At 59.3% G+C, this 27,255-nt stretch overlaps 1 protein-coding gene across 8 annotated transcripts; it reads right to left on the bottom strand.

The window, feature by feature from the left end:
• Positions 1 to 1,110: 1,110 nt before the first annotated feature.
• Positions 1,111 to 26,737, bottom strand: FMNL1 (formin like 1). 8 transcript variants are annotated; one of them, XM_058446149.1, is made up of 28 exons: positions 26,180 to 26,737; positions 17,737 to 17,820; positions 15,995 to 16,108; positions 15,155 to 15,228; positions 14,721 to 14,804; positions 14,252 to 14,380; positions 13,627 to 13,644; positions 12,183 to 12,291; positions 11,046 to 11,122; positions 10,763 to 10,856; positions 9,763 to 9,837; positions 9,336 to 9,446; positions 7,804 to 7,953; positions 7,194 to 7,295; positions 6,790 to 7,042; positions 6,249 to 6,542; positions 5,933 to 6,057; positions 5,080 to 5,282; positions 4,405 to 4,639; positions 4,186 to 4,254; positions 3,532 to 3,612; positions 3,323 to 3,452; positions 3,015 to 3,178; positions 2,698 to 2,799; positions 2,458 to 2,553; positions 2,101 to 2,221; positions 1,827 to 1,926; positions 1,467 to 1,646 (listed from the first exon to the last, which is right to left on the bottom strand). In XM_058446149.1, the coding sequence occupies exons 1-27, from the start codon at positions 26,306 to 26,308 to the stop codon at positions 1,835 to 1,837; spliced, it is 3,315 nt and encodes a 1,104-aa protein (XP_058302132.1). In that variant the 5' UTR covers positions 26,309 to 26,737; the 3' UTR covers positions 1,467 to 1,646; positions 1,827 to 1,834. The 8 variants fall into 8 exon arrangements, with proteins under 8 accessions (XP_058302133.1, XP_032019811.1, XP_032019805.1 ...); XM_032163920.2 differs by lacking the exon at positions 1,827 to 1,926 and having other exon boundaries at positions 1,112 to 1,563; XM_032163914.2 differs by having other exon boundaries at positions 1,456 to 1,563; positions 1,827 to 2,221.
• Positions 26,738 to 27,255: the final 518 nt, after the last annotated feature.

Raw genomic sequence — 27,255 nt, 5'->3', positions numbered from 1 at the left:
CTGCTTTGGCTTCCGCACCTGTGAGACAGAGAGGGCTGGGGGTGTCTGAGGCGGCCGCCCCGCCTCTCTTCTCCAAGCTACTACTCCAAGAAGCAGCGGGCTCCGCGGCTCAGCCCAGGCTGCGGGGGTTGGGGGGCGCTCCCACGCGGGCCTCACCTTCTGCCACGCGGCGCGCATCAGTGGCCTCTCCAACTAGGAGCTGGCGCGCTCGCTGCACAAACTGGACGAAGTAGGCGCGTCCCCGAGGGGGCGGGGGACGCGGGGTCCCGCGGGAGGGACCTCTCCCAGCCACTCACAACACCCGCCCTCGCCTCCGACCCCCAGGACCCGCTCTGAGGACCGTCTCCTCCTCTACCTCCTCCCCGGCACCCGCCCCAGGTGCGCGCAGCCCCTACTCTCAGATTCCTAACCTGGAGGGGTTGGCGCTCCCGGAACGCAGGACACGAAGCCCAGCCCGGGGCCCCGGCTTCCGCCTGATCCAGCCCTACTGGCCCGGCCGCCCCAAGATCCCGCCCAGCCCGGGGCGTGACTCGGCCTAGGTGAGAGCCGGCGGGCGGGGGAGGGACACGCAGTGAGGGGCGGGACAAGTGCGCGGAGGCGGGACAGGCAGATGGGGCGACACCCGCTGGCGGAGGGGAGGGACAGGCGAGGAGCGGGGGCAGGCCCGGAAGAAATGGGGACCCGGCAGGCGGTGACGGAGGCGGCACGCGCGGAAATGTAAGGCGAGGTCACTCATGGCGTCACTAAGTACTGGGTAGGGCGAAAGGAAAAGGGGCCAGATGCCTAGGTAGGCGGCAGGACTGGCGCAAATGGGGCGGGGCAGCCGGAAGGAGAACTGCTCCGGGGCTGGCCCGGCGAGTCTAACCCCAGCTGCCCGCTCGCCCCTGCGCTCGCCCCCTCCGGCCTCCCGCAGGGATACTGGGCCAGCCACGAGAGCCTCCGCACCCTCGAAGCGGGCTCCCTCGCCGCCAACTCTAGTGAAGAAGCAGCCCTTCTCCCCGGCGTCCGCTGGTTTGCAGAGGCCTGCTATGAAGAGCTTGTACAAGTAAAGCGTTTGCTGAGCGGAAACGGGCTGCGGGTGGCTGCGGCAGGCACGAAGCCGACGCAGATCTTTTGCAAACATCTTTATTAATCTCGTATAAAAATAAGGTCCATGGACGGTCCTCGGGGCTGGGGCTTGCGGGGGCGAGGTGCACTTTATAAGTTACAGGCCAGGCTCCTGCTGAGGCTAAGTATGGCTATTTGGAGGGGGCTTTAGGGTGGGTGCTGCAAGCAGCATTTGGGGGGAGGGGCGGGCGATGCTGCCCTCTGTGGCCAAGAGGAGGATGCACCAGCCCGTTTGAGGCGTGCCACAGCGGAGGAGGGGCTGCCCGGCCAGCCGAGCTGAGGACCACCTTCCTTGAGCCTCAGCCTGTCCACGGCCCCACACCCCTGCAGAATCCACCTGCAGAAATAGCGGCTACAGCGAGAGGTCGGAGGTGACCTGCAGTGGAGGGCCCGGGGGACGCCGGCGGGCACTGCGACGGCCTGTGTCTGCGCGGATGTAGGGCTGGTTCCGCAGATCTGGCAGCCGAAGGAGACACATTTACCATTCAGGAGTCCGCCCAGAGCTGGGAGCATGGCTCCAGGGCACAAAGCTTAGCCTCCTAAGGATTCAGATTGTGTGCACATGGCAGGGGTACCGTTTATGTTTGCCAGACCCCCCCACCCCACAAATCACATCCCAGCCATCCACTGGCCCAGGAGAAGGCAGCATGCCTCAGTTTCCCCAAGGGTCCCAGGGGCTGTGGACAGCGTGGTTATCAGAGGCCAGGTCATCTGGGTACCTGAGGGGCTAGAGGGGCATCTCTTCTCCCAGGCTGGCCTCACAGAGGAGCCGGGATGTCCGCTTGCCGGTGCGGGCCGTGAAGGGCACCGTCTTGATCACTGAGTGGGGGTGGGGCGGGTGAAGGGGAGTAGAGAAAGGAAAAAGGAAAGAAAAACAGAAAAGGTAGCAAGAAGCAATGTGGCAGCCAGTCCCCCAGAGGGTAGGGGATTGGGTCAGAAGAAAGCATAGAAGGACAGACTGAGGATAAGACCAAGGCCTGGCCAAGCCCTTACCTGTGATGATATCTTCAATGGCCCCGTCACGGTCACTCTCATAAATGAGTGGCTCCTTCTGCTGCCTCCGTTTCAGCTCAGAGATGAGGTCCATCTGTGGTCGCCGGGCCTTTGGCGGTGACTAGGGGGAATTTATAGCTCCAGCTCCAGGATGCCTCCCCATCACCAAAACCCTGGAATATCTGCCTGGTCCCCCACAGCAAGGACAGCTGGCTTGAGCAGAAAGAACCCTTTCCCATCCCAGGCTCCTGGGGCAGGGTCTGTCTGTAACAGTGAGGGTGTGGGGGTGACACCAGAGGGTGATGAGATGCCATGCATCCCTGCAGCCCAGTACCAAGCCCAGGAGCAGCTGCCTACCTTGGGTGCTGGGGGCTCCCCTTTGCCCGGGGTATCAGCGCCTGCCTCCTGGGCAGCGGCTTCTTTTTTCCACTGTTCCACCTCCTGCTCGGCTTTCTGTGGGCCAAGGCAGTCTCCATGAGGGTGGCCCTCCCTACTGCCCTACCCACCCCCTAAACAGAAGCAGCCCCACCCGTCCGCTGCCCAGTGGAAAGGCTTCAGTGCCCTACAGGGCTCCCAGCCTGCCCCAGACCCGAATACCTTGTAGGCCTTAATGAAGCGGCTAAAGAGGGAGAAGAACAGGCCTGGGGATGTGGTCTTGGGGTTCTCTCCGAAGTACTCCACCACGGACTCAAAGGCCTCCTGTGGGCACAGCCTGTCAGCCCCCCAGCTTAGACCTCTCACAGCCTGTACCCCTCAGGACACTGGCCACCTGAACTCAGCTCCTCCCAGGCAGGGTGGCCCCTCATTCCTGCTGCATCCCCCCAAGGGGTCCCAGCTACGGCCACACCCCACCAGCCTGGGCTACCTAGTGCTCCTACATGCCCCACCTCCAGGTGAGGCCAGCCCTGGCGCACCTGAGCCGTCTTGCTGTCTGCCAGCAGCTTGTCCATGGTGGGCGAGTTGGCCCTCAGGAACTCCTTGAGCACCATGCAGTCATCCTGCCGCACAAACTCCCTCTGTGTCAACTCTAGGCCTCGCTGCAGGGAGCGCACGTCCGCCAGGACACTGTCCAGGGACACTGGGCCAGGGATGGGGCAGTATCAGGTCAGTGAATCGGAGAGGCAGCCCTCCCACCAATTATATCCTGTGGCACCCTAGCTTTCTCCCAACCTACCCCAGCCCACGGCCCCTCCCCGCAGCCAAGGATCTGTGTGTCCCCTACCTGAGCCCGCCTTGTCCAGGAAGTGCAGGTCGCTGTGGAAGCCTGTGAGTTGCGGGTACTTCTCTGCAATGACCTTCACCAGGTAGTGCAGCAGCGTCTGCTTGCGGTCAGTCGACTTCATCTCCAACAGCTGCACAAGAACCCATTGTAAGCCACAGGCCACCAGCCGGTCCCCAGCCCCAGTCCCCAAGCCAGGGGACCCTCCTCACCGCATCCAGGCTCTGGAGCCGGAAGCCATAGGCTGCCCCACGCTTGCTGCTGTTCATGTAGTTGCCAAAGGCCAGGACGATCTGGGAGAGGCAGGAGAAAGGCTCAGCAGAATGCCAGGGCTGAGGACACCGCTTAAGTATATTGCACAAGGAGAACAGGTGGCAAGGAGCAGGCCCCACACACTCAGCCCCTACTGTACTCCTGCACAGTCCCCTCAGATCCACAGCACATGTACATGTGTGTACACACAGGTCTCACACATGTGCACGGTTAACACCATGGGCACACCCAATCTTGTCCTCTGCTAGTCCAACCCACAACTTGTTGCCAGCAACCCCTCCTAGTCTGTGTGGTCACTGCCTTTCCACCAGCCATTTCTACTGGTTCCTGGGCCCTCCACTGAGCAGGTGAGGTTGCTCACAGAGCAACACTAAAGGGGACTGAGCCCTCCAGCAGAGTCCCAGGTGAGCTGCTACAGACACGGCTGCTGTACCCCTTCCCCAAATCGCCACCCCCCTTAGATTTGTCCTTCTCAGCATGTACATGAGAAGTGGGAATGTTATCTTTGTTGCACTGCAGGTAGGCAAGGCCTGGGTCTCCCTCTCACACTATCCAGAACAGGCAAGAATGGACCCCACCTCCTGGCCCCTCACCTCCAGGATCTGGCGGAGCTTGTCAGAGGACTTGACGGACATTGAGGCTGCAATGATGGCATTCAGTTGCTGGGGGTGGGATGGGGGAGATAAGATAAGTTGGAGCCTCCTCCATCTGGAGGCTCAAGTACTCCCAGGTTCCCTGCTGCAGCCCAGGCTGGGAGTTGCCTCCTGCCCATCCCCACCCAAGTCGCACCGCCCTGCCCGCTCCGCCCACACCGGCATGAGCAGCTGGGCTGTGTCCGGGAAGTTGCCCAGGAAAGTGAGTGTGGTCATGCGCTCTGGCAGGCGCGGGATGCGGCTGAAGCATAGCATGAAGCGGTCCTCCTCTGACAGCTCCTCCATCGGCCGCTGCTCCCGCTCAAAGCGGGTGATGAGGCTGCGCTCATACTCTGTGGGCAGGAAGCGCATCAGCAGCTCCAGGAAATCCAGGCCCAGAGCCTGCAGGTCGTACCTGTGGGAGGGAGGAGAGGGGAGAGTGGGCATCATCCATACCCACCAGTCCCTGGGAGCAGGGCTACCCCTGCCTTGATTGAATAAATGAATTTCAGTATTTTCTATTTGCCAACAGCTTCAGAGAGCAAGAGGTAGGAATCCAGAGAAACTGGGAAGCTGGGGTCCCCATCGTACATCAGTGGCAGACGCCCTGCTGTAAATCCCACAGCCTGGGTGCTCACAGCTAGGCAAAGAGGCAGGGAGGAAGTGGGACATCCTAATTTAGGCATGGACTCAAGTTTTCTCCACCTTAAAATGGGGACAAGGTTCCTGGACCAGGGTTGGTACGAAGCTTGATGAAAGAGCTCACCATTGAGGCTCTTTTACTAGGATCTGCCTGACAACCCCAGCCTAGCAGAGGGGCCGGACTGCCCACAAGCCCAGGACAGGGACACTCACGCCTCAATGGCTTGGCAGATGCGCTCGGCCCCCAGGTTGCCCTTCCGCAGGGTGATGGCCAAGTTCTTGGCCCGGTTGGCCTCAATGAGTGTCGCCTTGCTGGGGGCCTTCTGGGCTGCCTTACTCTTGAGAGCGCTGAGGTCCAGGCTGGGGCCTTGGGACTTGGTCTTGAACTGTTCCTCAAAGTCACTCATGTCCAGCTCCTGAAGGTGCAGGGTGAGGAGGCGGAGCTGGGTGGGGCTGGGGTCTGGCACTCTCCTGGCTGAGCATAGTGCTGGAGCCACCCATCTGGCTCTGACCAGGCCACCAGCAGAGAACCAGTAACCCAGCCTGACCACAGGCCCTGCTGGGAGGCACAGGAAGCACAGGGAGCCTGGAGGAGCAGGGCCGTCTAACCTGGGGGACCCAGACTTGGGGCCACAAGAGCTAAAGGAAGAGCTGAACTGGCCAGCGGTAAAAAGGAGAAAGGAAAGGACATTCCAGGCAGAGGGAACAGAATGGAACAATGGCCTAGAGGCAAGAGAACACATCCTTTTGGAAAACTAGAAGTGGAATCAGGAGGGCTGAAGCCTTGGCTGCCTGTGGGAAAGTGGAAGGAAAGAGGCCTGGAGGCAGAAGAACTGGGGTGAGGGGATGCACCCCTCTGCAGGGATGGAGGGGAAGGCGTTTGGGAAGGCAGGATTCTGCCTGTTAGAGGTACTGGTCCAGTCTGGCTTAATGCCCATCCCTGGGCCTCCCCCTCCTCATCTGTGAAATGGCTTGGAAAAAATGACTACCCCCAGGGCCCAGTCTGATCCAGGCAACTCCCCTCTTCCTCCGGTGCCCACATGCGGAGCCAGGCAGGGACACTCACCTGCAGCACCTTCTCATCATTGAGCTCTGTGAAGACAGTGCCGGTGATCTGGCTGGGTTTCAGTGCCACCCAGTTCAAGAGTGGCATTCGGAACTTGGTCTGGATGGGCTTCTTGGCCTTCACTCCTGGGACGGGGGTTTGTGGGGAGTGGTGAGCACTGGGGGTACTGGAGGGAACCTGGGCCCAGGGAGGGCTGATGGGGCAGCCAGGAGGCAGCAGAAGACCCCCAGGCAGAGGACCCTGGAGGACACTGAGGCCCAGGCCCCTCCCTCCATCTCCCCCCAGCCCCGTGCCCAAGGTGGTCCACTCCACTCACCTGGGCCCAATTCTGAGTCGCGTCTTCCTAGGGCATCAGGAGGACCTCCGGGAGGCGGCGGCGGCGGCGGAGGCACAGGCCCGTCAGTGCCCGGAGGTGGTGGCGGTGGCGGGGGTGGGGGCGGCTGGTCTCCGGGCAGCGGCGGCGCCGGCGGGGGCTCCGGGCTGCCAGGGAGAGGCGGGGCCTGTGGGGGCGCCGAGGGCGGGGCTTCCTGCGGGAAGGGGAGGCCGGGCAGTGGGGGCGGCGGCGGCGGCGGCGCTGCTCCGGGAGCCGGCTCTGCTGCAGGTGCGAGATCTGAGCCAGCGAGGGCAGGGCAGGGCAGGGCAGGGCAGGGCGGGGCGGGGCGGGGCGGGGGGGAGACGCGAGTCAGCTCCTTGGCTTGGGTGGGCTCCTCTCCGCCTCCCCGCTCTACGCATGCGCTCCTACCTGAGCCGAGCCTACAATCCAAACCTCCCTCGCCCAACTCTGCCCGCCACAGATGCCCCTGGGCTCCCCTCCAGACCCTGCCCCGCATCCGCGCCAGCCTGAAGCTCCTGCGCACCTGGGCTGGGGGAGCCGGTCGGCACCCCCGGAGTCGGAGCATCACCGCCGCTCGGAGTTGCCACAGCGACGGGGAGGATCTCGATGGAGACAGCATCCCCCGGCCCCCGCAGGATACGGATTAACCCCTTCTCCTCCAGCTCCTCCACCTTCAGCTCCAGGGCCGAGGGCCGCTTCGGGGCAGCGGGAGGCGCTTTCTCAGGCTCTGGGGGACGCCTCGAGGCGCCCATGGCGGTCGATTCGCTGAAGCGCTCCTGCGAACCCCACGGGAGGGGTCAGTGCCCACCAGCAGACTCCTTGGCACCAAGTCCCCATCCTTTTCCCGGGGTGGAGGGAGATGTCAAGCCTAGAAGCCTCAGCTGGCCTGTTCTTGGGCGCCTGGCCCACCACCCGCCCCAGCCTCACCCGCAGGGTCTCCAACTCCTTGCGCGCCTGGCTTAGCTGTTTTTCCAGTTCTGCAATCTTGGCCATGGATTCGTTCTCCGCGTCCCGAAGCCGCTCTGTCAGCTGTAGCACCAGCACATGGTGAGCCCCGACCCGCAGCCCGGCACTGGCACCGCCGGTGAGGGGGCGGCATCAGGCATGCCTGCCTGGAAGACTGGGGGAGGCTCCCAGATCCGCTCAGCCCAGGTGCCAAGGGTGGGCCGAGCCTGGCACTCGAACCCAAGCAAATAAAGAGAGGAAACCAAGGTACCAGTGATGCGGGAGGTGGAGGGAGAGGAGGAGACTGAGCTGGGCGGGGCCCCAGGCACCCATTTCAGTTCACCTGGGGTCTGAGCCTGGGTAGAGGAGGGGCCTGTCAGTGAGGGCGCTTACCCACACTCATTGAGAAAGACACCCAACAGATTCAGGCTTTGGATTCAGGCCAGACTTGGGCCAGGCAGGCAGCACCTCCAATGCACAACTATAACACTGTCTGCCGCCCAGTGCCCAGTGCCCGTGCCTGCGTGGCCCTGTGGCCCGTGTGCCCTGTGGGCCTATGGTGTGCTGGGCTGGGGTCAGGACCCACTCTCACCAGTGCCACCTGCTCCTGCAGTTCCTCCATGTGCTCCAGCACAGCGTTCTTGGTCTCTGTGTCCTCCAGCAGCGCCCCCACATCAAAAACATTGTCCAGGTACGCCTGGATCTGCACCTGCAGCTTGTCACTCTCAGTGAGCCGAAGCCTCTGTCCCCCAGATGGAAGGAGCGGGGTGAGGCCTGGTGTGTGTGGTAGGGGGGAGTCTTTCCAAACCCCCCACCACCACCACTGCCATCCAGAGGAAGGGGCCTGAGCCCTAGCCTACTTTTTCTTTATTTTTAAAGATATAATTCGCATATCATAAAATCCATTTTAAAGTGTACAATTCAGTCATTCTTAGTATAGCCACAAGGTTGTGCAACCATCACCATTATCTAATTCCAGAACATTGTCATCAGCCCAAAAAGAAACCCCATAGGCGTCAGCAGTCACTTGCCATTCTCTCCTCCCCCAGTCCCTGGCAACCACTAATCTACTTTCCATCTTTATGGATTTACCCATTCTGGACATTTCATATAAAGCAATCATAGATAGCTGGGCGAGGTGGCTCACGCCTGTAATCCCAGCACTGTGGGAGGCTGAGGCAGACGGATCACCTAAGGTCAGGAGTTCAAGACCAACCTGGCCAACATGGTGAAACCCCTGTCTCTACCAAAAATACAAAAATTAACTGGGTGTGGTGGTGGTGGTGGGTGCCTATAATCCCAGCTACAGGGGAGGCTGGAAAATCACTTGAACCCGGGAGGCGGAGGTTGCAGAAAAAAAAAAAAAAAAAAAAAAAAAAAAAAAAGCAGTCATAGAGTGCGTGACCTTTTGTGTCTGGCTTCTTTCACTTAGCATGTTTTCAAGGCTCACCCATGTTGTACCATGTGTCAATACTTCATTCCTTCTTGTGGCTGAATAATATTCCATTGTACAGATAGACCCCCCTGCCAGCCTGCTGTCTACCTTTTGTTAATCCTGGCTTTCAAAAATCCAACCCCGAAAGCCCCGCTCCTCCAGGAAACCTCCCAAAGGAAGCAGAGAAGGAGCTGCAGCTTCTCTGCTCAGGCTGGGCCAGGAAGCACCAAGCAGCTCTGCCCACCTTCCCCAGGGCAGGGAACTCCTCCATGTCCTGGGCCTATCCAGCATGAGCCAGCTCCTGCTTCTACCCTGTATCTCTGGGTTCCCCGTTATATGCTGGAGTCAGAGCACCTGTCTGAGGCTGGTGCTCCCAGAGCCAGACTCTGGGCCACCTTGACTTGTTCTGGTGCCTGCAAAAACAGTTGCATAGACGGGGGGCCTGGTATGTGCCAGGCGCTGGTCTATGCATTTACAGTCAAGATTATCTTCTATGATTCTCCTATCTGACAGATGGCAAAACTGACACTCTGAGAGAGAAAGAGACCTATCCAAGGTCACATAGCAGGAAATGGCAGAGCCAGGATTTAAACTCAGGTCTGCTTGACCCCAGCACTCATGCTGCCAACCACTCAGCCATACTCTACCGTGGGCAGGCAGTTCAGTCTGGGGGGCAGTACAGGGCTTACCTCCAAGTACAGGTCCAGGCCCAAGTGGGTGAACTCATATTGCAGGAAGACACGGAAGTTCATGTTCTCCACCGAATGTACCACAATGTTGATGAATTGCATGCAGGCCACCTGGGAGCCAGGGACATGGGTAGATCTATGATCCTCTAGGTGGGGTTGCTCAATGCTTTCCACCTCCACTTACCCCAAGCCTCCCTCCTTCTCCACAATTCTCACTCCACTAACTCCCAGCCTTGGCCTGCCCAACATTTCACCTCCATGTTCCCTCAATCCAGCCCCCTGCCAACATCCACCCTTCCCCTACTGACCACTCAATCCTTACACTTTGCGGGGGCAGGGCCCATTGCCCAGCACCCAGGACCCTAGCTGCTCCCTGTACCCAAGAGGGCCTGGCCCAGGCCTCAGGCTGCTGGGCTCCTGAGCTCACCATGAAGTCAATGTTGCTGTCCTCATTCCGGAAATATTCCATCAGCTTTTCAAAGCGGTGCTGCTCCCCACACACCTGGGTAAGGGGAATGGCTCTCACTGAGGCCCAGTGACACACATCCTAAGCTACCTTCTGGCTGCCACAACTGTGCTTCAACAGGCTCCTCTCCAGTTAATTCTAAGTTGAGCCACATCACTCTTCTGCTCAAAACCTCCACTCCCTCTCAATCTCCCACTCCCCCTCACTTTTTCCACTCTGGCCACACTGGCATCCTGGCACATTCCCACCCCAGGGCCTTTGCACTTGCTGTTCCAACTCCCTGGAGTGCCCTCACTCCCACACCAAGTCCCTTGCTTCCTTCACAGCTTTGCTGAAATCTCACTTGCTCAATGAGGCCTTCCCTGACCACCCTGCAACCAATTCCCCCTCCTTCTGCAACATTGCTGGCTTTTTTCTCACAGCATTTGTCATTTCCTAACATACTATGTAATTTGCTCATTTATTATATCGTTTCTGTCTTTCCCTATATGGTTTCCTTTGTTCACTGATGTGCCCCAAGTGCCCTGTTCCTGACACATAGTAGGCACTCAATAAATATTCAATAAAGAAATGAATGAATGAAGATATCTTGTCTTATGCATCTTATGCATCCCCACACATCTACTTCTTGCAAGCCTGTTAGCCAGAGTCCGCAACTCCTGGAGGTATGAACCAAGGCTAGTTTGGATCTGGCAAGGCTGAGTCAGAGGTTCAGCAGGTCCCTGTAGTTGTCCCTACCCCCACCCAGGTGGTGCCCTTACCTGACCCTGCACCTTCCATTCAGAACTTCCCCATCCCAGATTGTTGAGCCAGCGATGTGGCTAAACTTCAACTTTTGGGCGTTCCCCAAATGCCCACCCAATGTCCCCAGCTGCCTCCAGCAAAGGCCACAACTGCCAACAACAAGACTCCAAGCAACACCATAGGGGGAAATGCATGTTTGGGTGAGGGACTCCGGTACCTCCTTGAAGTTGTCAAAGGCTGCAAGGATGATGTCATGGCCTCCCCGCACCAAGCACACGGCCGCCAGCAGCTCCAGCACCAGAGCCTTGGTTCTGGAGAGAGAAGGGGCAGGTTGTCCCTTGAGAACAGGCAGGACCCGCAGCAAGGGTGGGCACAGGCCTGGCTAGGAGGAGCACAGTGGGTGTGGAATGAGCCTCTGAGACCTGGAGGACACAGTAAGCAAGGGGCTAAGTAGGAGAAGACCCTAGATATGGAGAAAGGTTTGGGGGCCTGGACCTCACCTGGGGTTCTTGTTGTTGAGGCTCAGAGCAATCTCATTGACACAGGCTGGGTGGTTCATGACAAGGCTGAAGCCAGACTAGGGAGAGAGGAGAGGTCAGTTTCTCCAGGAAGGGCCCCCCTGGACTTCAGGCACCCCAGCAGAGTCAGTGCCGCGCCACGCGGATCTTTAACTGCCCTCAAGTTTAGGAAGTTCTTCATATCCAACCGCAACTTCTTCTGTGGCCACCAAAACCTGGCCTTGTTTCTCTCTTTTTTTTTTCAAGATGGAGTTTCCCTCTGTCACCCAGGTTGGAGTGCAGTGGCGCCATCTCAGCTCACCGCAGCCTCTGCCTCCCGGGTTCAAGTGATTCTCCTGACTCAGCTTCACATGTAGCTGGGATTACACGCACCTGCCACCACACCCAACTAATTTTGTTTGTATTTTTTCAGTAGAGATGGGGTTTCGCCATATTGGCCAGGCTGGTCTCGAACTCCTGACCTCAGGTGATCTACCCACCTGGGCCTCCCAAAGTGCTGGAATTACAGATATGAGCCACCATGCCTGGCCTCTTTATTTTTTTTTTTATTTTTTATTTTTTTTCATAGAGCTGGGGTTTCGGCATGTTGCCCAGGCTGATCTCGAATTCCTGGGTTCAAGCAATCCTCCCGCTTCGGCCTCCCAGAGTGCTGGGATTACAGGCATGAGCCATTGCACCTGGCCTCTTTTTAAAAACCTTTGTGTTTCCAAAAGCCAGCATCAGGCACCTTGGAAACCATGAAGCTGGCTTAAAGGCCGGCTAAGTAAAGGAGGACCCAGCTTCATCCATCAGCCCTCCAAATGAATCGACCCGAGGCTGTTCTCCCCTGGCCCTCTGGCCAGCACTTCTTGGTAGGTGAGCCCAGTCCCTATGTGAGGCTCCTTCATGTCCCAGCCTTGGGCAGGGGTACTCAGAGAACCTGACAGAGGCAGCAAAAACATGGGCTTCCCCTCAAGACTCATCAGCCTTAAAAGCCCGAGCCAACAGCCCAGATGCGCAGGTTGCCCAGCGCGGCAGAGGGTAAAGGGACAGTGGATCCCAGAGCCTCGGCAGCTTGTGTAGCCCCCAGTGAGGACAGGCTGGGCTCTCTAGTCCCCAGTCCCATGCCCCCCGGCTGACCTGGTAGTTCATGATGGCACGTAGGCACATAATACAGACATGGACGTCGTCCTTCTGGCTGACGATGCGGGAATTCCTCAGGGCCTTCCTGCTGTGGGCTGGGGTCAGCCTGGGCGGGGTGTGGAGGAGGCAGCAGGAGTCAGAGTGAGCCCCAGCTTCCTGTTTCCCCACCACTCAGATGGCCTCTGGGGTAAGAGGAGGCGCATCTGGAACCTGATGGCACCATATCCCGTCTACCCAACCAAAGAGGCTGGCTGAGGGCAGGCAGGCTTCCTCAGTCCTTAGACCTGGGGTCTGGCATGCTTGGAGGAGGGGGGACACGGAAGCTAGAGCTGGGGTCTGGCATGCTTGGAGAAGCGGGGGACACGGAAGCAAAGACACTTCCCAGGGACTTGGTAGGGCGAAGGTCTATAGAAGGAAGAGACGTGGGAAGGATCACCACAAGGTGGCGCTCATGGCCACTTGGGCTCATCTCCCAATGTGAGAGGCGGATCTGAATTTACACTGCCAGGGTTCAGGAGCATCCCAGCTCACCATTTACTGGACGAGTCACTTAATCTCCCTGTCCCTCACTTTCCTCGCTTCTAGAATAGGAATGCTAATAATAGTAGCTTCCTGTCAGGGTTGTTGGGACTATGGAATGGGCTTAGAACAGTGCCTGGCACATAGTAAGTGCTATATGACTGTACTCCCTTATTCTTCACCAACAAATGTGTGATGTTTTCATTGTTGCAGAACTGCCGACCGGGACTTCCACATGTCAGTCTCCCTGACGATTCTATCACATTCCCAGTAATACCGGGAGGCCCCGCCTTCACCCCCTCCTGCCACATCACCCTTTCTTGTCATTGTGCTAATATGCCAGAGTTTTCGTTCATGCTGTTCCTTCTGCCTGGAATGCCCTTCCCTATTCCCATGGCTGCCTGTAAAGCCTGTATCTGTCTGTAAGACATAGTTCCAGTGTCACCTTTTCTGGGAAGCCTTCCTGATGCCCCAAGTGGTGGTCACCTCCCTTCTCAGAGCTCCCAGGCACACTTCCATGACAGCCTGTCACACTAAATTGTCCCCCACTTAGACTGTGGGCCCCTGAGGGCAGGGTGACCTGTCTCCTGGGCACCTGCCACACAGCTAATACATACTAAGTTTTAAAAAAATGTTTGTTGAATGCATAATTGCATGAATGGACAAATAACATATTGTGAAAGTTTGAGGCTTAATATGCAATCAATTCTCTAGACCCAAAGTAGGAAGCTAGGGATCCACAAGATGCTCTAGGGTCAATCTACTGCCTGCTTCCTGCCTCCCAGCAGATGCCCGTGTTAGGATGGAGGAACCCAGCCACAGCACTGAACCCAGGGACATCAGTTGAATACCTCATCCTAACCCACCACCACCCTGGGAGGGAGTCAGCCAGGCATGCACCTGCCCCTAGATGGCTACGTACCGGGGAGAAGGGGGACACCTGGAGGCCGCATGGGAGAAAACAGGGGATTAGATGCATACAAGAGGGGTCCCACCAACCCAGAAACTCCCTTCTTATCCCAGACCCATCCAGACTCCAACTTCTAGGTGCCCACCCCTGATGGCTTCTTTTTTCTTTTTTTTTGAGACAGGGTCTCACTCTGTCACCCAGGCTGGAGTGCAGTGATGCGATCTCGGCTCACTGCATCCTCCATCCCCCGGGCTCCAGCGATTCTCCCACCTCAGCTTCCTGAGTAGCTAGGATTACAGGCATGCGCCACCACACCCAGCTAATTTTTGTATTTTAGTAGAGATGGGGTTTCACCATGTTAGCCAGGCTGGTCTCAAACTCCTGTCCTCAAATGATCTGCCCACCTCAGTCTCCCAAAGTGCTGGGATTACAGGCGTGAGCCACAGCACCCAGCCCCACCCCTGATTGCTTCTTAACATACTGGTGTCCCAAACTCTGTATGAGTCCCTTACTCAGACCCCTAATGGGTGGCTACCCCTCTCGCCAACCCCAAGGGCCCGGGGTGGGCTGGCTAGATGCAGCAGTGTGGGGGCTGAATTCTCTGTTCTCCCACGACCCCACCTTGTGGCCCACATACTTGATGGTCAGGTGGCGACTTTTGGGCACGGAGGAGGGCGGACCCTTGCTGAGGTCTTCCACGGACTGCTCCAGGGGCTTGTTTTTCTCTGAGTTGGAAGCCCCGTTGTCTGTGCTCTCCATGTCATACCTGGGGACAGGATGTAATGGGGCTGGAGGCCAACACTGCAGGGGCCACTTAAGAGGAGGCAGAGGAAATGCAAGGAGAGACAGACCTGCAGGAGAGACTAAGGAGCAGGAGGAGGAGGCTGTGTTCTTGGCATTGTGCTGAACCTAGTGGTGGAAGAGAGGCCACCCCTCCCTGTTGGGGGCAGGCCTTCTGGAAGGAGCATCACTCAAGGCCAAATGGACGGTTCCAGGGTAGGCTCGGGCTGCTCAGCTTGAAACTGGCCAGGGGAGTGGGTGAGATGCAGGGAGACAGGGATCAAAGCTCTGAGGAGCGGCATGAGGGCTGGGAGCGGGGGGCTTACGTGACGGAGCACTGGGCAAAGGCCAGGTACTCGAGGAGCACATCCAGGCCACGGTTCTCTTCATTGAGGAATTCCTGCACCCACCTGTGGGCACAGGGCTCCCTGAGCTCCAGCCAGAAAGGAGGTCCTGCCCCAGATGGGCACAGAACAGGGACAGCAAGGACCCCTGGGGTGCCCTTTCAGCCCCCAAAGACCCAATGATACCAAGGGATTCTGGGAGACTCAGGTGGGTCCCACAGCCCAGCCATGCCTCAAGGTGCCAGTCAGAGCATGGGCAGGAAGGGGAGGGGAAGCTGTCCTGGACACCTCCAGGAGGTGGTCCACAAGCACATCCTTGTGCGGGGGGCAGGGGGAGTAGGAAGGGGAAGCTCCAGGAGCTGCCTGGAAGCAGAGCCTTCCTAGGCCCAGAGAGGAAGATCTGAGCCCTCACTCACCCAATATGGTTTGTCCTCAGGGAGGTCTCCAGCTCCCGTAGCACCTGCGTGGACTCCTGAACTCGCCTCTTAAACTGGGGACCGAGAACAGGGAAGGCTGGTGGGTGGAGCCCAGCCTCCCACAGGCCCACCAAGTCCTGAGGCAGCAGGCAGCAGCGCCCACCCTCCTCCAACTGGCACAAGTGGCCTTTCATGCTCAGCCTCCCCCACCACCTCCACACACCTGCCCAGCAGAATAAGAACTCACAGGCTACGTGTGCTCCCCCATACATAGACAAGCAGGGTGCACACACCCCCGATACATGGGCACACAAGGTATACACATGCACACACACAAAGAGGGTGTGTGCGCACACACACACACAGCACATGAACATCCGTATACATGACTCTAAATACCGACATAGGATATCCACACATCCATACATGGACACACACACACACACACACACACACACACACACACACACATTCTCTCTCTCTCCTAGATATGGACTCAAGGGTACACATACACACATCCATAAGTGGACAAAGTACACACATAGTATACACACACACCTATATATGGACATATGGGCTGCACATGTGTATACACACAGTATAAGTACACAGAATGTGTCCATGTAAGCACACACTGGATGTACAGAGGAATATCTAAAGTGCACACCCAGGGCACTCTCAGTCCCCTATAAATACACAGACACACACAAACACACACACACACACTCATACATGCACCCACACACGCACATAGAAAAGTCTGTACACACAGGTACTCCAGCTGACCAGAGCTTGGAAAATGTGGGGGAAAGGGACAGAGTAAAGAGGGGAGACATGTACCCCCAGGTTGGACATCCAATCAGCTGCTACCTTTCGGCTGACCCCACCAGTGTCCACATAGCTCTTCAGCTTCTGGATGTAGGCTGCGGGGGGGTTCTTGACTTGAAACCGCTCCTGGGGAGATGGAATGGGGTGTACAGAAAACCAGCCAGAGCTACCCCAGGGCAAATGATCAGTTCTCCTCCCAGTGTCCCATTCTCAGCTCTGATCTGAGGTCCCAGGCTTTCTTAAGACGCCTCTGAAATACCAAAGGTATAAACCCAAATAGTCCACCAAGCCACTTTCTTTTATTTTATCTTTCCCTTTTCTTGCCCTGTGGCCCAGGCTGGAGTGCTGCAGCATGAACATAGTTCATGCGATCCTCCTACCTCAGCCTCCCAGGTAGCTGGGACTACAGGTGTGCACCACCACGCCCAGCTAGCATCGGGCCACTTTAAAGACCCCTGGCCTAGGCCTAGCCTGCCCTTCCCATATGGGCTCCCAGGTCACAGCCCTGACACAGCTTTGGGGTGGACTATGCAGGGGTCAGTCCTGCCGTAGGCCCCGCCCTGGGGTGGGAAGGAACTCAGTCTAGCCGGCAGGTGGCGCCTTCCCTGGACCAGAGCTGGGATACGGCAGGGAAGGACGGCTGGAGGTGCCTCGTGAAGGGGACCCAGCACCTGGGTAGGACTCGGACCCGGCCGCCCTACATGTCTGGGTTGGCAGGAACCTGTGTGCTCCTCTCCTGTGCTCAGCGATGCAATTCCTAACTCCCCTACCCCACCGCAGCCTCCAGCGGCCACTCACACAAAGAGGCAGGGACCACAGCAAAGACCCCTCCCCAGAGGGTCCCCCACCCTTCCAACCCAAACCTCTCAGATTCGCCAAGCCACCCCTCAGACTCACTTCTTCCAGCCCTTTGAGCCCCCAACCTCTGAGATGTCAGGCTGAGCTGCTCCGAGGGGACCCCTACCAGAGACTCCAGGGGCAGCTCTCCACCCTCTTCCCACTTCCCAGCCCGTACCCCTGGACTGCTGCCCAGCCAGCTCAGGCCATCTGCTTCATTAACAGGAGGCGAAGGCCCAGCCTTGGCTCCCAGGGGAGGCTCTCAGCTCCCAACTCCCCACCCCCAGCCTCTGCAGCCTCCCTCCTTCACAGAATCCCTGCAGCAGCCGAGCCCCACCCAGCCCAGAGGGTGGGCCCATGGCCGACTGCAGCCCTTGAAGCTGGAGGGGTAGGGGCAGCTGAGTGACCCGCGAGTCCAGGCACCTGGACGGAGCACCAAAGCAGGGGTCCAAAGTGGCAGGCCTTGGGGAGTTGCTGGTCAACCGCAGCTCCTCTGGACCCAAGGCAAAAGGGTGGGAATTCCTTCCTCCCTCCCTCCCATGGGGTCAGGTGAAGATGTCCAACCCCAGGGTCACCCCCTCCCTTCCCCAGTCCAGAGAAGTTTCTCAGGAAGCTCAGCAGGAGGACAGTGACAGTGATGAGGCCCCAGCTGCCCTAGCCTGAACCAGCTCTGCCAGCTCCTCCGAAGCTGACCCAGCCCTGCTAGTGACTCACAAGGTCTTTTGGGGAGTTCAAGAGAAAGGGATTTGGGAGTCCTGCAGACCCCAGCACCCTCCCCAGGTGCTACATTGGCCACTGAGCAGAGTCTTGGCCCTATGGGCAGTATGGCGGTGCCCCTCTCCCCATAGCCCCAGCCTGGTCAGGGTGGGGTGCTGACAGTGGGAGGGAAGGGGTGGCTGGGCAGTGCTGGCACCTACCTGATCACAGATGAGCTCCCACTTCTTCTCGTTGTCATACTGGCTCAGCAGCTGGACCTTGTCCGGGGGCAAGTTCATGCAGTTCTGGGGAGAGGAAGGACAAAGACCCCTGAGCCTGGGGCCCCAACAAGCGGGAGAGGGGAGAATGGGCATTTGGGGGAAACCCACTTGGCTCCCTAGGAGGTGCATCACCCCCATGAATCCTCTGACCCTAGGAGATAAGTAGTGTTATCCAATGAGAAGGCCAAGGCCAAGAGAGACAGAGCACCTTTCCCGGGGCACACCAGCTAGAAGGGACAGTAGGATTTGAATTCGAGTCTGCCTGCGCTGTGTCGCCCCCCACACCGCCTCCCTGGCCTGCCTGGTGTGCAGGCAGGTGCGTGGGTTGTCAGCCTACCTCTCTGGGGAGCTGAGACACTTCTGGGCCCCAGTTTTCCCATTGGGGCATCATCTCTTCCCCCATTCTGGTGGGAAGCTAACAGGGGAGCCATCACCAGTCAGGCCAAAGTGTGGCCAGTGGCCAGTGTCCCACCAGATCCCACATGTACACAGACCAGGCCCAGGGCACCAGTGCCTCACCAACACCAGGAAACCTCTTGCAAGGAGGGTGGACAGCAGCCTTCTCCTCATCTCTCTCCAGCCCCCTCCCACTTGGAGGAGAAGGCTGAGAAAGGAAGGAGAGGGCTGGGGGAGCTGAGGGCAGCCATGTCAGCAGGCAGGGAGTTCCAGATCACAGCTGCAGGGGTGGGGAGATTTGTGGGGAAGGTCACTCGGCCACAGCACTGGGGAGAAGAGCTAGTGCCCTGGGTCTGTGGTGCAGGCCGCCCAGCTGGGACTCCCCCAGGAGCTGAGAAAGGTCAACAGAGCTCTGCCTGGGTCCTCCTCCCCTGGCCACAGACGACAAGGGTACGGTGCCCCTGCCACCACGGAGCAGGTTAGGGCCAGCCCAGGGCTGCAGAATCAACCAAGTGTCAATAGCACCAGGGGCTTTCTGGACCCCCAGACTTGGCTTGTCTCCCTGACAGACCCAAAAGATGAGGGCAGTTCCCTTCAATTTAGTAAACCTCAGGTTATTGAGAGCCTTCTATACGTCTGGCCCAAAAAGACAGTTCCTGCCCTCAAGGAGCTCTGAGTTGAGTAAGGGTCTCCATCGGGCATGTGGGAGACCCCGAGGGGCTCACCAGCCATAGTGGTTCACGCTCCACACCCTCAGTCATGTGGTTCTGAGGAGAGGCCACAGCTGGAGCAGTCAGAGGGCCACACCCACCTGAGGCTCCCCAGCCAGCTTCCTCTCCAGGGTTCTGGGCCTAGTTCTGGGGCTCCAGCCAGACCTTACCCCCAAAATCACTGCCTCGGGTCAGGCCCAGACAACAGGAAGCTGGGTGCACTCAGCCTCCATTGCCTAAGCTTTCCGGCCAGGCCCTGCTGGAGAGGTGAAACTGCCCCTCCGCCAGGCCCCCCGCCCCCAGCGGCTGGGGAGGGTGGAATACGTCATCCCTCTCCCCCATTGCGAAAGTGAGCCTGGATTGAGGAAACCACCGCTGTCTCATCGGCCGCGCTCCCCCAGCCCTCCAAGGACCAGGACAGCTCCTGCTACCACAGGGGCAGGGAGTGGGGGGGACCGCCCAGGAGTACAAAGGTGGCGAGGTCATTCTCTGTCTCTGTCCATCCGTCTGTCTCTCTCTCTGATCCATCTTGCTGATGATCTCTCTCAGTCACCCCCACCCCACACGGACAAAGGGTGGGGCAGGGCCAAGGTGGGAGCAAGGTGGAGGAAAGGGACAAAGAGGGGAGACAGGGCCAGCAGTGCCAGGGAAACTGGAGCCGTGGCCAGCACAAAAGACGGAGATGGTGGCCAGGGAGTAAGGGGATGGCTGAGCCCAGCAGCACAGAGCCACAGAGGGGACAGCCGCTTCCCGACATGAATCCTCCCAGGCCCTCACCCACCCAGGGACCTTTATGGTTCTGGAATGGCCCCAGCGGCATTGCTAGAGGCAGTAACTAGTCATAATGACATCCCCAACAGTCAGGTAGCCAGCTCCGCCAGAATGCCCACTGTGCAAGGCACTGCTCTGAGCCCCGCACGCCAATGACTGCCTTCCACCCTCACTGCCATCACTGGCACCGTTAACATTCCCACCTCACAGGTGCAGGCACAGATTAGTTTAGTGACCTGCCCAAGGTTACGAAGCCAGTAAGAGGAGAGCTGGGCTGGCTTTGAGCCTGGAGCTGACTCTGAGCCACCACTCGGGTCCACTCTCCCCAGGACAGCCCCCTGGTTGTTACTGCGGAGGGGAGGCCTCTGCTGGGGCCTGGAGCACCTGTCTGAACAGTGGTGGAGGGCAGGGTGCCCATGCCCCTTCCCCACCTGGGCTTTCTCAGGCCCCCAGGCCCACATGCCAGCCTGCCAGACGGGCTAAATTTAGGCTCAGAAATCAGAAATAGCTCTGACAGCGCCGAACACTAATTAGCAGCTGCTCCTCAGCTGTGGCTGTGCCCACCGAGGAGCCAGGCACTCCAGGGAGTAGGAGAGGGGCCATCAGATGCCACTCACTCGGGGTGGAGACCACCCTGAAAACAGGAGCAGACCCCCAGACCAGGGCCTTCAGCAAGGCAGCGGCACCATGGGATGGGGGGCTGGGGGACACACGGAGAGTTAGCTGACAGTGCTCAAGTAGAGGGGAGGGGCTGGCAGTCCAGGTGGGTGGGATACCTGCCTCCTGAGGGGGGCGGGAAGGGACAGCTATGAGCTGCCACATGGAGGACCTGGAGCTGGCTTCAAAAGACCCAGGCTCTGGGCCCAACTAGCCCTACAGCTTCTTTGCCCCCTTAGACCTCAGCTTCCTCCTCCATAAAACGGGCGCACTCCTTCACTGGAGCCTCACACTCACGGAGCTCCTGGAACACTCAGTGAGAAGCTGAGTTTGGATTTAACAAAGCTCTTCAGTGGCCTGTGAAGAAGCACTTCACAGAGGCAGGAGCGGTGGAGAGGCAGGGGTCCATGGAAGACCCCAGGGTAGGGGATGGTAGGATGAGCAGAAGTTTGTGAAAACATCCAGAAACACAGACTTGTCTCCAAGGCTTTGGCCAAACCTTAACTAGCCTTCAGCCTACTTTCCCTGCTGCCTTTAGTGCTTTGGGTCAGATGAGGAAAGAGACAGGATTCATCTTTTAGGGTGTGGCCGAGAAAAGGAACTGATTCCCCACATCTTTCTATTAGAATGTGTGGGGACCATTCTCCTCCCTCCCTGCCCTGGGTGTGAGAGGGGACCCCCAGCATCTGCTCACCTAAGACCAGCCCCCAAAAGACACTGCTAAGAGCCCTTCCTCCACCTCCCCCACACCAGTGCTGACTTCTGAGACAGTGTCCCAGGAGGCTGAAGGGGCTGCGTCCACATCTGGACACAGCCACACCCTAGGGTTTCACTTTCAGTTTGAGCAGAGCCTACGTCTCAGTCCACCTGCCCATCTCTCCCTATGGCCTAGCCCTTCAAGCCCCAGGGTACCCCTGAACTTGGACATCAATCCCAGTCTCAGGCCAGCCCCACAGGCGTTCCTCAGCCCGATGGGCCTAGAAGCTGAGCCTGTCCCCCAACCCCCACTCCCCCATCCATCTCCCTGCCACCTGCCCACCTCTATATGGTCTCAACCTTAGTTGTAGTGCTCTCGGCACATCTCCAAACACAATCAATTTTACCCACTTTTTTAAACTTGGCATATAGATTTTCTGGAGCTCTTATAAGCAATTCCAGGCTTACAGGAGACCTATGAGGAGACCCAGCCCTAGGATCAGGTGCTGAGGACCCAAAGAGCTAACAGCTTCTCCCATCAGAGTTCAAGGGTCCCCACAGCTGGGACAAGGGCAAGCAGGGTGGAAGCCACTACCGGTATCATCCAGGCTGGTAGGAGGAAAACAACACCGACAACAATAACAATAAGAAGTGCTCCCCAGACACTTTTTTTCAACTCAGAATTAATCTCTCAGTCCCCAAACACTCGGTGCTAGGTGCCGTTCTAAGCGCTTTACATCAAAACTCACTTAAACCTCAACAAGCCTACAAAATAGATACTGTTATAATCCCTAGTTCACAAATGGGAAACTGAGGCTCAAGGAGGTTAAGGTGCTTGCCCAGGGTGGCCTCAGTGGCAAGCTAGCAAGGAAGACCCAGCTCCCTCCAAAGAAGGAGCACCCGGGGAATGGGAAATGTGGGTCCTGGCCCCCAGGGGTCTTCTGCAGACAGCCTGGCCCAGGTCTCCCATCTGAGGAACCAGGAACAGCCAGCCCCATTTCCTGCCACCCAGCGCCCCACGCTTCCTGTTGTTGCCCACACTGAGCTCTTACTCACTGGGGAACCCCCCCCCCCAGCACACCCTCTCTCAGGGGGAAGTGGAGGCCTCCCCTCCCCCTCCCATGTGCACACTGCTACCGTTAGCAGCACCGCGGCCCCACCCTCCAGGAGAGGTGGGCCCTCCCTCCAGCGGTTTCCGGCCACCAGGCAGTTTTCGGTCTAGGCCCCACTGCTGGTGACCTGCATAACGGTGGGGAGGTTGCCTGGCCCTCACTAGCTAAGGATCTGGGGCTCCTGGGGAGTGCACAGTAACCTTGGGTGCTCTTGGTAGTGGAGGTGGAGGGAGAGGAGAGGCAGGGTCTGGGCTCCCTCCACTAAATGGGCCCTGAGATGGAAAGGACCAGATCAGCTCCAGCTTTATCCCCTTCCTCACAGTGGAGCGGGGGTTACTGAGCATCTGCTCTGTGCCAGGCACTGTGCGAAGTCCTCTACTTCACCCTCTTGACAATCCTAGGAGGCCAGCAGATGCCATTATTATTCTCTTTTTACAGGTGAGGGAAACTACAGCTCAGAGAAGTTAAGTAACTTGTCCAGGGCCATGCGGGTAGTGACAAAAATGAATCTTAACCCCCAAACATCATGACCCCAAAGCTCAGGAAACGTCCCTCCCTTTCCCGTAAGTAACCCCTGTCCCCTCAAAGGCCACCCAAGCCACCTTCCAGGGCTCCATGTTCCCAGGAAAAAGGCAGAGGTAGCCCCGAGAGCACCTGCTCCTGCCCATCTCACCCAGCTCTCTGCCAATCAGCCCCAGATGTCACTGTGAATCATGCCCACCACATCCGTGGCTTTCCAGGGTTAGTGTGTGCCAGCTCTGCCTGCTGGGAATGTCACCCCTCTCCTCTGCCCAGCCCAACATCAGACCACATGGCCACATCCCCCCTGAGATCCTCTGTCCTGCAAATGGGAGGCATAAGGCCTGAGCGACCCCATGGCTCCATGTCCCCACACTTCCTCTGCCCTGTCCCAGAGGTGGGAGTGGCCAGGGGGCAGTGCCTCAGTTGCAGTCCCTCCTGCCCTTTACTGCCAGCCCCAGAAGGGAAGGGCCCCAGCTGCAAGCAGGACTCCAGGCCCACACCCAACATGGGGCCATCCTGACCTCCCCACACAGCCTGGCCAGGCACCCGGGCCCCTGGGTACAAGCTAAGAGCACCCATCAGACAAATTCCTCTCCACTGCTACTGGATGCCAGCATGGCTCTTGGCCTCACGTACACCACCCCTGACATCTTCCCTTGATCCCTCTGCCCCAAGGTTATGGGATTCTCCCTGCCCGGCAGATCAAGGGTGTCCCAGGCCCAGGTATAAGCGTGGCTCTTCTGGCAGGCCTGGAAAGGTCGCCTTGTCATCCCAGTCCCTGACCCTGCGTGCCTCCCAGGGGAAGGCATGAAGGGGCTGGAAGACACCCAGCCTTGGGCATGGGCGTAGGAGAGGCGAGAGCTTGGCGCCCCGCCGGCTGGTGTTCCCACCATCGCAGCAGGCCCGTGGGGCTGGGCAGCCACCGCTCCTCTGCTGTTGCTAAGGCAGCAGCCGGAAACCCTGGCTCAACCTGCTCTTTCTCTCCACCCCCATTTTAAGCAGGGGGCACCCCTTTCTTTCACAGCTTTCTTGGAAAGGTAGCCCCCCACCACCCACCCTTGCATGGGAGAAGGGCTTCTTGCACCTCCTGTCTGGCTGTAAGTGGGGACACCCCTCACCCACAAGAGAGGTCCCACAGCCAGGAGAGGAAGGAGAGTTTGGAGTATCAGGATCCTATGCCCCACCAGGGACAAAAGGGGAAGGAAGAGGTTCCCTGGGGTCGCTGGACTACATCCCCGAGGGCAGGACGGTGCTTCTCCCATTGAGACTGGGGACCACTGATGGCGGTGGGCCCCTCCCCTCAGCAATCTAAGGTTCTTCTTCTCTTAGACACTGACTGAGGACAGGACTCAGCTCTGGCCATGGTGGTTCGGGTGGGGGTTCAGATAGTGACCCACTCTGCGATACCCACTGCCAGACCTGAGGGTTGAACCAACTCTTTAGCCCTGGGCAGCCTCAGGCAGAGGTCAAGGTTGTCACCCTGGGGCAAGCCTCATGCCCCTGCTGGTGGGGAATGAGAGGAACCAGGGTCTTAGCCAAGTGTCCTTAGATTGGGTTTAACCTGCCCACAACAGGATATAAGACAGGCTGGGCCAGCCCAGGAAGAAGGTATAAACACACTGGGGTTCCTGGGCACCCGGTAGGGGGTAAGCCCTGGTGGGTGCTGCTACCCTAAATTTCTGCTAGTCACCTCCACTTTCTCCACCAGCACACCCTCTCTGACCCACCTGTGGGTGTCCCCCCTCCACGTCCTGGTACTCAGGGACTCCCAGTGGCATTTACTGTCAGACTGAGCCAATCAGTTACAGCCACAAATTCAAGCAGGGCAAACAAGTCCTACACACACATCAGAACCTCACCATCTGACTTGTGGATTTTCCCCTGGTCCGAATTATTCACAGGGCTCCTCCCCATCAGCGTGCTAAATGGAAATTGGGGTCAGGACCTCACCCCAAGAGCCCACACCCCCGATCATAGACACAAACTTGGGGGAAAGACAGACCCATGTCCCTCCAACCAGGCTGGCAGGGGTCCAAGGACCCACCACCAATGCAGGCTCTCCAGATGGCCCCCAGAGACTGTGTCTCCTCATTCTCTCCCCTCCCCCATCTGCTCAGCTCAGCTCAGCTTTGTGAAGTCCTATGCTTGGGGAGCGGGGAGCAGGGCAGGTGGAGAGATGGAGAAGTCAGGGGCCAGACTGGTGTGAGGCATCCCTCAGTGTCCCTGCCCTCCTCTAATCAAGCAAGGTGTCTTCACAAGGATGGATCCCTCGCCACCCCATAGCTCCTCCAAACTCCCCCCAGCCTTCTCTTGGGAGAGGACAGAAGCCAACATTTTCAGGAACTGTTAGGAGGCGACCCTTTGGGGCCATGCTGAGGATCTAGCACATATGGCCTAATGACTGGCCAGGCGAGGGGAAATGATGTCAAGGAGATGGAGGGCCACCAACTGAGCCAGCACCCTCTGTGGCCTGTGTCTCCATTGAGCCCCCACCCTCAGACCTGCAGGGCTGTCTGCACAGACTGGGAAATGCATCTGGGAGAAGGCACAGCCTCATTTGCCTGTCACCCAGCGTCCAGCAAGGGAAGGCTGACAGCAGGCAGGCCACCAGGCAATTAGTTAGAGGAGGGAGCCAGGACCAGGGCTTGGGGGGGTGGGGGGAGTGAGAGTGAGCAGCTCTTCCTCTCCCTACTTCTGCCTTATGCAGGGTCTTGGGGACCCCTGAGTCTGCTCCGGAGCCCCCACCCCACTGAACATGTTGACTGTTTCCAGGCTCGGCCTGAGCTGATGGTTCCCTCCCAGAGACTTATTCCCCAGCGCCCCCCCTCCAATTCCCCAGGTAGGCACAGTGGGGGGTGGTTCCAGATTTTGCTCCACCCCTAGCCTGGGCGACCCACCCGTACTGACCCCACCCTCCCTCATCTTACTCCCTTCAGTGGCTTGGAAAGGATGCCCCAAGATAAAGACCCGCAGGCACCCTGGCTCTGACATATGGCGGGGCAGAAACACAGATACCTCCTGGCCATGATCCGACAACCCGACTCCCGGCAGCCCAGGCGCCCAACAAATCAGGACCCAACACCTCCAGCAGGTCTCCCGCTCCCGGGAGGTTGTAACCCTTTCATCTTTGACCCCAGACACAGAAAGGCAGATGCCCCAGACCCGTGCCCGGTGGCTGGGCCTGCGTGCAGTGGGGAAGGGGGCGACCCGGGACCCCTGTGTGTGCCCCGCTGCCAGCTTCTTCACAGGACATACTTGTTTAGACCTTTAGACCCGGCAGGGGTGGAGGTGTCTTAGGGAGGGAGACTGGGCGATTACTGAAGAAAGTTTTGGGGGGAGAGTGCTAAGTCACTCTGAAAAAAAAGGCCACTGTCGCTCCCACCTCCTGGAGGGGGCAGCTGCCGGACCCGGGATCTCCAAGCGGCACCTGAGTCCCCGGGGGCGGGGACGCGCGCCCAGCCCCTGCCGCGCCCCTGCCGCCCCCCGCCCGCGCCCGACCCGCCTCCGGGTCGCACTCACCAGGGCGCGGTTGAACCTCTCCTCCAGCTCTCCGGCCGCAGGCATCGGCTGCTTGGGAGGCGCGGGCTGCTTGGGGGGCGGCGCGGCGGGGCCCGCGGGCTGCTCGGCGCTGCCGGCCGCGTTACCCATGGTGGTCCCCACCCAGCCGGCCAGGCGCCTCCAGCCTCGGAAATCCAGCTTTCCGGGGGACGGGGACGAGGCTCCCGGCCCGGGCGGGGGCGACGGGGCAGCGGCTGGCGGCGGCGGCGGGGGTCTCGGCGGCGGGGGGCGCTCGGCTCAGCGGCGCGCAGGGGCCGGGGCGCGGCGTCCCATCGGGGCGGCCCCGTCCGTGGAACCGGGCGGCGAGCTGCAGGGTTGGGGGAGGAAGTCAGGCTGCAGGCCGCCGGGGCCAGAGGGCTGGGCCGGGGGCAGGAAGCTGCGGCGCTGGCTCCCCCCTCGGCGATTTTCGAACTTCTGCTGTCGCTCCCCGTGCGCGCAAACCGCAGTTCGCCGCCGCCGCCGCCGGGCACCCAGCCCCAGGGGGGCGGGCTGGAGGGAGGGGGCGGGCGCCGGGTGCCGGCCGGGGGACCCCCGCAACCATGGCGGGCGGGGAGTGGGCTGCCGAGCCGCTTCACCTGCCGCAGAGGGGGCGGCCGGCGCCGCTTCACCTGCCGGAGCAGGAGGCCACCGAGGCGAGGCCGAGGCGGCGGCGCGCTCGGCGGCGCCTCCGGGTCCTAGAACCGCATCCTCCCGCTCGCCTCGGGCGAGGGATTGGCCGGGTCTGGGTGAAGGGGGTCACGGCCTGGGGATCGGAGGGGCACATCTCCTCCGCACCGAGGATCTCAACGACTGCGAGCACGGCTCAGAGACCCACGGTGGTGCAGCGTTGGCGCGCCAGGGCTGCGTTCCCGTCTCGGGTCCCGAACTGAGAAGGTGGGAACCCCCTTCCAGGCCCCCCACCTTTTATTTCTCTCCTCCCCTGCTTAGCCCAGAGACAAGCTGAGGACCAGGGGGAGCCATCTCCAAACAGGAACTCCTAAACAGGGTGGGGGGCGCGGACGCAGGCCAGTGGAGACCCCCACCACCTGTCCCACCTC

This window comes from Hylobates moloch, unplaced genomic scaffold (assembly GCF_009828535.3).
Source record: "Hylobates moloch isolate HMO894 unplaced genomic scaffold, HMol_V3 SCAFFOLD_10, whole genome shotgun sequence".
Lineage (NCBI taxonomy): Eukaryota > Metazoa > Chordata > Mammalia > Primates > Hylobatidae > Hylobates > Hylobates moloch.
Note: the sequence above shows the minus strand (reverse complement) of the source record. Positions and strands in the feature narration are given on the sequence as shown.

What these genes read in the sequence shown, in the direction of transcription:
- FMNL1 (XM_032163914.2), bottom strand. Translation starts at nt 26,308, where the DNA reads ATGGGTAACGCGGCCGGCAGCGCCGAGCAGCCCGCGGGCCCCGCCGCG. An exon ending in AGAGGTTCAACCGCGCCCTG is followed by an intron (nt 17,821 to 26,179) that starts GTGAGTGCGACC and finishes TCCTCTCCCCAG; the next exon opens with AACTGCATGAACTTGCCCCC. An exon ending in ATGATGAGAAGGTGCTGCAG is followed by an intron (nt 5,283 to 5,932) that starts GTGAGTGTCCCT and finishes CTGCACCTTCAG; the next exon opens with GAGCTGGACATGAGTGACTT.